Source organism: Sinocyclocheilus grahami, unplaced genomic scaffold (genome assembly GCF_001515645.1).
Source record: "Sinocyclocheilus grahami isolate Dianchi unplaced genomic scaffold, SAMN03320097.WGS_v1.1 scaffold2045.1, whole genome shotgun sequence".
Lineage (NCBI taxonomy): Eukaryota > Metazoa > Chordata > Actinopteri > Cypriniformes > Cyprinidae > Sinocyclocheilus > Sinocyclocheilus grahami.
This window is the reverse complement of record NW_015507224.1, coordinates 81,091-88,693: the sequence shown is the minus strand read 5'-3', so window position 1 is coordinate 88,693 and position 7,603 is coordinate 81,091. Positions and strand designations below refer to the sequence as shown.

Sequence of the window (7,603 nt, the reverse complement as noted above, 5' to 3'; positions counted from 1 at the left end):
TGTTTAGATGTAAAATGAAAAAGGTAATGCACTGTTTTTTTCTTATATTTGTTCCACTGTTTGCTTGTTTTTTTTTTTTGCATCTGTTTTTATTTATAATAACAGATAAAATAAAAAAAATCCAGGTTGATGACGCAAGACACAAAGCCAAAGTAGCATGTTAAACTCAAAAAGAGCCAGTTCAACCAATTGTCGAAGTTTGCAGAGGATTACCAAGGATTCTGACGAGTGAGTTGCTGACATTATGCATGTGTGTATCCCCAGGGACTTAAATGAGCCTGACGCAAAATTTAGTTTCTTTAATTAAAAAAAAAAAAAAAAACATACTGGAAATATGCTTATGACTAGTTTTATTAAATGGGACTACATTTTTATTAAAACATGGAAAAATCTGAAATTTACAATTAACATTTACTATTAATAATATTATAAATTAGGCCAATTCAATGAGTTTACAATACTAGTATATTCTTTCTATATACTTAAGACATGCCGAATATATCCGTGATTGTGCATCAATGTCTGTAATGTGCCCTGTAGGTGAGAAACTTTTGGGAACCTTTTCCAGGATGCAAGCTACTCAATATTGGTCAGTCGTATCCAACATCAAGGGTCAGCGAATGAAACCACAGATATCATTAACTTGAATGAAAGGCAACAATCAACAATATGCATTCACACACATAACTTTACTTGAATGTTTCTTGATATAACATGACACTGAGTTGTTTGAAAAGAAAGGCATAGTGACATTAATGCATGATGACTTAAGGAACCGATTCATTGTTTTTTTTTTAACTGGTTCATTGAACCAAACTGTCCGAAAGAACCAGTTCGCCGAAATGTATCGGACTTTGCATCACTAACAAGAAAACAACACTGAGGGGTTCGTTCTTCGTACATCACTTAATATATCCAAGATCATTTGATAGATGCCAGATCTTTTAATCCTGATAACCTGATGGCTAAATTTGTTCTTCAAATCAAAAAAAAAGTATTTGATTGAACTATCTGGATTAAGTTGTCTGAATTTACTCTGTGTTGACATGTTCATTGGGAAGGGCAGATCGATACTCGAAACCATGATCAGCAATGCAGCTATTGGCTGGAGGCGAGACAGCAATGTAATGACATCATATAATTAAGATCAAGGAAACAGCCTAGCGCACAAAATGACAAAAGTTCTAATACATAAAATGTGTAACCATGCATTTAAGCAATTCCAAATAATTTTTCACCATTTCTAGAATTTGTAGCGGTTTTGCATTTTTTGATGTCAAGAGTATTGTAATTAGCAATTAATTTAATTTTGAAGTGGATTTGTTATAAGTGACAGCATTAAAGTTTCTTAATCCATATGATCCATTTTAAGATAAAACTGACTGCCTTTAAATTAATTGTGCATCATAAAAGCATTTTGAGATTTGAGAAGTGAGTCTCTGCATCTCCTGCGATGCATCAAAGTCACCCGCATAAAAGCTTAGCTAACAGTTGAAATTAATGCATGACTCAGACAAACTGTACATAATATGACTGCAATAAAATGAGATAATTATTCCTTCATGAATAAATCTCTCAATGAGTAAAACTGGTCATGTCTATTATTATAGATTACACAACATTTTAATTATTTTCAAAATAATGTTAAAATTAAATTTTTTAAAATTATTTCTTACACTTGTAAGAAAATAGCAGTGGCTGGGACAGACTTTCAGTATCACCTTCACTTAAAATTATACAATCTAATCCCGTTTACATGGAATAAGCCTGCTTCCATGCAGGTTTGAGCTAATGGACCTGCTGCAATGACAGCAACTCCAGGATGAGCTTTGAAGAACTTAATCCTGGATCATGTCAAATCGCCAACAATAAAATCCAGATAACTGAACAATCCACATACGAAGAACGGACCCCAGGTCAAAATACAGCAATGATAAACTGTGGAAATAAATACTCTAAGCTTAGCTAAGGCTAAGAGTGGAGGATAGGATGATTGCTGCAATATTGTTATCAACATGGAAGGTTTTACATTTTAAAACTCCATTGGATCAGTATAATCAATTACAATCTAATGTTCAGTCACATGAATATGCTACTAGACGAGCAACAGAGGGTAGATTTCTACTCCTTAATGCTAAAACAAATTTTCTTAAACGTACAGTAACATTTAGGGCAATGAAATCATGGAATCTTTTACCATTGTCAATTAGGATAACACGAAAAATTTATTTTAAAGGGGTCATATGATGCGATTTTAAAAATCCACCGTGGACGAAGCGGAGTCCAGCCCGGGGTCGTCACATGTTGTTGCTGCAAGCCCGTCGGCCGCTCCTTTGTCGAATTCGCCGGCCGCGCCGTTCTCAAGCCCACCGTGTGTGACGCTGTGTTTCTCGTTGTGAAAGCGAAACTACTTTGTTTGGTCTTCCAAAAGAGAACACGACTAGAAATCAGTGGTTAAGTTGTATCTACAACACCGTTACAGAACAGTTCAACCCAAATATTCAGATGTGTCCAGCACATTTTATGGAGGACTGTTTCCTGATCCTGGTAGAGTAGACTACAATGCCGGCTGTTCTGACTCACAGACTGTAAGTACGTTTTCATTTGAAGGATTTGCCACTGATGATTCAAACAAGTTTTGAGCAGTGTAGAGTAGCGCTTGTTGTTTGTCATTTCTTCGATCACAAATGCAGACATGGTTTTATGTTTACACGGTGCGATACAACGCAACACGTAAAAAGACAGTATAAGTCATTATAATCCGTAATTATGTCCCCACTGGATGCAACAAATGCCTCGTTTCTAATGGGTTTTACTGTTTTTGTCTCATCGCTCCGGCCGGACAGGGCATCACAGTATAGTAAGGGGCATAACATTTCCGTCACATGCTTGAGGTATTCGGCCAATCACAACGCACTGGATAGCTGGCCAATCAGAGCACACCTTGCTTTTCAGACCGATGAGCTTTGTAAAAATCGACGCGTTTCAGAAAGCCTTTTCCCTCACAGGCTAGAGGCTCAGAATGTTGGTGACATGTTTCTGTCTCTCTCCTTACAGGACCGAGACTCCGAATGAGTGTATCTGCTAGTGTCTCACTGGACGTGCCGGAGACTCAGAACGATTGTATCTGTTAGTGTCTCACCCTTTCAGGACTCAGACTCAGAACAGAGGTTGATCTGCTATTGTCTCACTCTTGCAGGACTCAGAACGGAGGTTGATCTGCTATTGTCTCACCCTTGCGGGACTCAGAACGGAGGTTGATCTGCTATTGTCTCACCCTTGCGGGACTCAGAACAGAGGTTGATCTGCTATTGTCTCACCCTTGCGTGACGGAGGTGTGTCTTTTGGAAGGGTTCCTTTATCTCTATCCGATGAGGAGGAGATTGCAATTTGGCGCTTCTCTGTTTCCATGCTGTGATTGGCTGTTTCCATCAGAGTGGAGGGGGGGACACGGTGTGGCCCACGCCAATCCTTCTTTCCTCCTGTGGAACTTATTTGCATAGTCCAAACACACATTTAGAAAAGTGTCACTAAAGTTCTACCAATGCATTATTCACTTACCAAACCACAACCAGAATACATTTGGCAATGTTACGAACGCATTAAGTCCAAACATGATGGGAAAGATTGAACTGTCATGCATGCATTCATTTGTCCATTAACAGCTGAGTTTGTGTAAGATGTTGCACTACACATAGCTGTCACTGAGAATACTTATTTCTCTGAATAAGTATAAAATGTGTTAATAGTTTGCATCAGTTTAAGGTTTGAAAACATAGTTATGAATGGATTTGGATGGATCTCTCTTTGTTTCACCCACTGCTGTGCTGTTGCACCGGGAGGTCCAAAGGAATTTTTATGGCGATCACAGACCAGAACCTTAGGAACAGGTCTCTGGGTGGGTGAAGGGCAGAAACTGCATTTTGACCAATGACAAGCCCTGTCCTTCCTGGGCTTGGTACCAGTGGTCTTCTTGCCCTCTAAGAGGTGTCTGGCTGTTGTCCTAGCATCTTTATCTGATGATGTTGGACAGTTTGCTTATGTTAGTCCACCGAGATCCAATCAAAATGTACCAAACCTTAGTCCACTATTGTGGTCAGAGAGGGGCCCGCCATAAACTGGTCATTGGAATGTGCTGTCCACTACAAGTACAAGCCTGTTATCTTTACAGAAAATGTACTCCGTTTAAAAGTCAGTCATCTGATTGTACTGTGCATAGTAAATGCGCATTTATGAATTACACAGACGGGAAGCACGGCGCGCTAAAAATAAAGATGTAACTGGTCTCATGGTGCCTTCGCGTGCTATCACAAACTTTATAAGTCCCACTTGTGATTATGAGCTCGACAAATTCAAGCTGTCGACTTCACATTGCTTTCATATGCAATTTTTAACTACCACATTCCTATTTACGATTATTCTGGTAGCACGTGAAGGCAGCATCAGTGAAAACAGGCAGAGACAATGGTAGCTTTAGCTAAATGATCTCTCTTTCAGAAGCAACTTTTGCACAACTCCAGCACTGAACTGACCCTCGTTTGTGAGGCAGTCCGGCGTAAAAGGATTGGCATAAACATATAGGACTTTAGCATTTTTTTTCTGGGACGTTTCATTCGAAAATTAAATGTAATCACTGTGTCCTCAGCGGCTCAGTTGGAGGGAGTCTATGGAGACTCCTATGTTTGTTGGTGCATCTTGAAACACAACATTTGTAATGCCTATTTGGCTCTGACATTGTATCTCTCCAGCAGCTACAGCAAGAAAACTGTAATGGCGGACTTTCTGCTTCTCACTCAGGGTGGTGTCTATGCTAATATGGCAGAGAGCATCACAAATGGGCGGGACTTTTTCCCAACAATGATGTCAACGTAGGTAAAAATAAGGAACCGCTCGTTTGGGAAAAACTGTTTATGATTTATTCGGATTATAACATGAGTGACATGTCAAAGTCTAGACCCTGAATATAAGACGACCGCGTTTTTTCAGATGTATTTCCAAGAAAAAAAACATCGTCTTATATTCAGGTCAATACGGTAATAGTCAGGACATTAGGAAACTAATTCCCCTTTTGTAAATGTCAAGTTGTAGTGCTCGCAATCCAAAACTTCCCCTCTAGTCCAAAAAGATAATATACTGAAATCTAGCTTGTTTTTTTTATAAAAAGGTGAACTTTTAACACAGATTTTGTGGAGACACTCCCCTATTGTTTTGTCACACTCTTTATTTTCACATACACTTTTGCAGTGTCAAGGATAGTAATAGTATATAATTAAAAATTCAGATTTTAACTATTTAGTTTACATTAGTTTAAAAACTCAAAAAAACCTCATTCTGATTCTGATTTATTTAATAAAATCTATAATTTTAAATGTTACAGTGAATTTAGGCATCACAGCATTGCAATGTACAGTACGAAAAATGGATATTCATCTTGAGATTTGATAAAGATGGCATTTTACAGTGTTTTGAAATTATTAAGTGAGAGTTAGTTGATTGCAAAAAGTAACAAATGTGAAAAAAGGGAACTCGGCACACACAATTAAATATCGACAGATACTAATGAATGAAAAATCTCTAATATTGGTCAATAACTAATGCTACCGTGCATCATTTCAGTGCAGATTATTTTGTGATCCTGTTACAAATTAATAAAGCTTTGCAAAGATAAGGTTTACAGAACATTCTATAGGAATGCACTTTTTCAGTAAATGTTCATAACATACCCAAATTATTTGATTTTATTCTTACATTAGCACATTAGAAATCTATACTGACAGTAGTTTAATGTGTAAAATGTATGATATGACTTTTAATTACACAGAAGAACATATGATTGTCTTTGCAGAGGTCAAACTCTGCCACACTACAAAGATTGCAATCATCTCATTAATAAAAAGCATATTACACTCACTCTTTTCAGAATGTTGAGGCGATACTTCAGACGGGAATTCTCCTCCTGCAAATCATCCAGCTGTGAAGACATGAAGTTCAGCTCCTGTGGATCTCTCAGTCTCTCTATTTCATCTTGGAGTAACTTGATTTCTCTTTCCTGTATGCCAAATTAAAACCACAGAAAATCTAAAGTAGGCCAAGGACAAATATCTTAAACATCAGATACTGCATACCTTAGTTACAAGGAAGTACTTCAAAGTTCAAACTAACAATGGCATGAACGTTGTCAATTAAATTTCACTTTGACTTATTATTATACACTTTATCTTTATTATACATATATTATTATATTTGTTTCACTTTGACTGGTGATTACCAGTCCATACACTATCCATAGGCTTATTGCTCAGAGATAGCATACGTTGGGTTCTTCCATTTAAAGAGTTCTGTATCATATTTGATGAAAGAATTTCTAAGGCCTCTAAATTACCAACATGCTCAAAACTTTGTTGAAAAACCTGTTGTTTACATGCCTTCTGCCCTCTGGTTGACCGTTCATACCTATTTAGCAAGTAAAAGTCAAATATGTCCTCAAATACAGACTTGAGGAAAGTGTGAACTCCATGTTATCACTATAACATAAAAAATTAACCATAAAAGCCTGCAGTATCTGATACAAAACATTTGACATATGAGCAAAATGTGTTTTTATTTTTTTGTTTGTTTTCTTTCATATTTTGTCTAAAGGTTCAACGAATTCGCCCACGTCAAAAAAGATGTGAACATAACTTTCATGATGCCAATATAAACATATTGTTCATAAAACCAGATCTCTAAAAAGCTGCATGTACAACAGTCAGTTCAGAAGACATTACAACAGCCTCAGCACAGTATGCCATGATTTATTATTTTTATATTTACAAAAACACCTACAGCCTACACACGTTGTAGTTTTGAGGCGAATTAAACAGAATAACGTTAGTTATTTGTGACTAAGACCTGCATGCGTGCTTCAGTCTCCTACGTCGAAAAACACATGCATATATGAACACAACTTCTAAACTTTTTAACGTTTCAATGCAGAGCTGACCTGTTGCTGAAGTCGTGAAGTATAGTTGGCAACGGAGTCACCCATTTTTGCTGAAAAAGTGAGGTACAAACAGCCTCAAATTCTAAAACCGTACACTTCCCCAACGTGAAGAACTGCTTTAACCGGATTTGACACGTCACTTCCGCTTTCCAGCGACGTCCGAACGGTGAACAAATCTTTCTTGTGAGTTGAATCTTTTAAAAGAATCAGTTGAACAGGTTCATAAAACTGTTCTGAACGATTCGTAGTGCAACAGTCAGGTTCCGGATTTTGAACGATAATTTACAAACGTTTAAAGACAGACCTATTGTGAGCTACAAGGTTGTTAATCTATGGTTTATCTTTCTGTTGAAGTATTGTTTATACCTTTTTAATCGGAGTTAACAGCAGGACTCCTGATGAGAAAGGAAACTACATTACCCATGATGCTGCATAGAAAGCTCCATTAATCAGAAAACCGAAACCAAAAACATTAGTTATGTGAAACCGAGGCTTTCTGAACCGTTTGAGGCTTTCATGAAATTGTGCCGAAAAGGTTCATTACTCGAAGCTTTTAACCCAGTGCGCATTAGCGACATCTGGTGGTCAGACTTGGTTTCTCCACCAAATCTATCAAAACAT

The 7,603-nt window shown here is 37.4% G+C and overlaps 1 protein-coding gene across 1 annotated transcript; it reads right to left on the bottom strand.

Moving 5' to 3' along the window:
* Positions 1-3,206: 3,206 nt before the first annotated feature.
* Positions 3,207-7,114, bottom strand: LOC107573828 (arginine--tRNA ligase, cytoplasmic-like). Its single transcript, XM_016260279.1, has 3 exons — positions 6,983-7,114; positions 5,912-6,049; positions 3,207-3,490 (listed from the first exon to the last, which is right to left on the bottom strand). The coding sequence occupies exons 1-3, from the start codon at positions 7,025-7,027 to the stop codon at positions 3,365-3,367; spliced, it is 309 nt and encodes a 102-aa protein (XP_016115765.1). The 5' UTR covers positions 7,028-7,114; the 3' UTR covers positions 3,207-3,364.
* Positions 7,115-7,603: the final 489 nt, after the last annotated feature.

Bases quoted from the DNA above. Each gene is read 5' to 3' on its own strand.
- LOC107573828 (XM_016260279.1), bottom strand. From the start codon at position 7,027: ATGGGTGACTCCGTTGCCAACTATACTTCACGACTTCAGCAACAG. The intron at 6,050-6,982 runs GTCAGCTCTGCA...TTTGGCATACAG, and splicing joins CTTCACGACTTCAGCAACAG to GAAAGAGAAATCAAGTTACT. The intron at 3,491-5,911 runs GTGAGTGTAATA...TATGCAAATAAG, and splicing joins GCCTCAACATTCTGAAAAGA to TTCCACAGGAGGAAAGAAGG.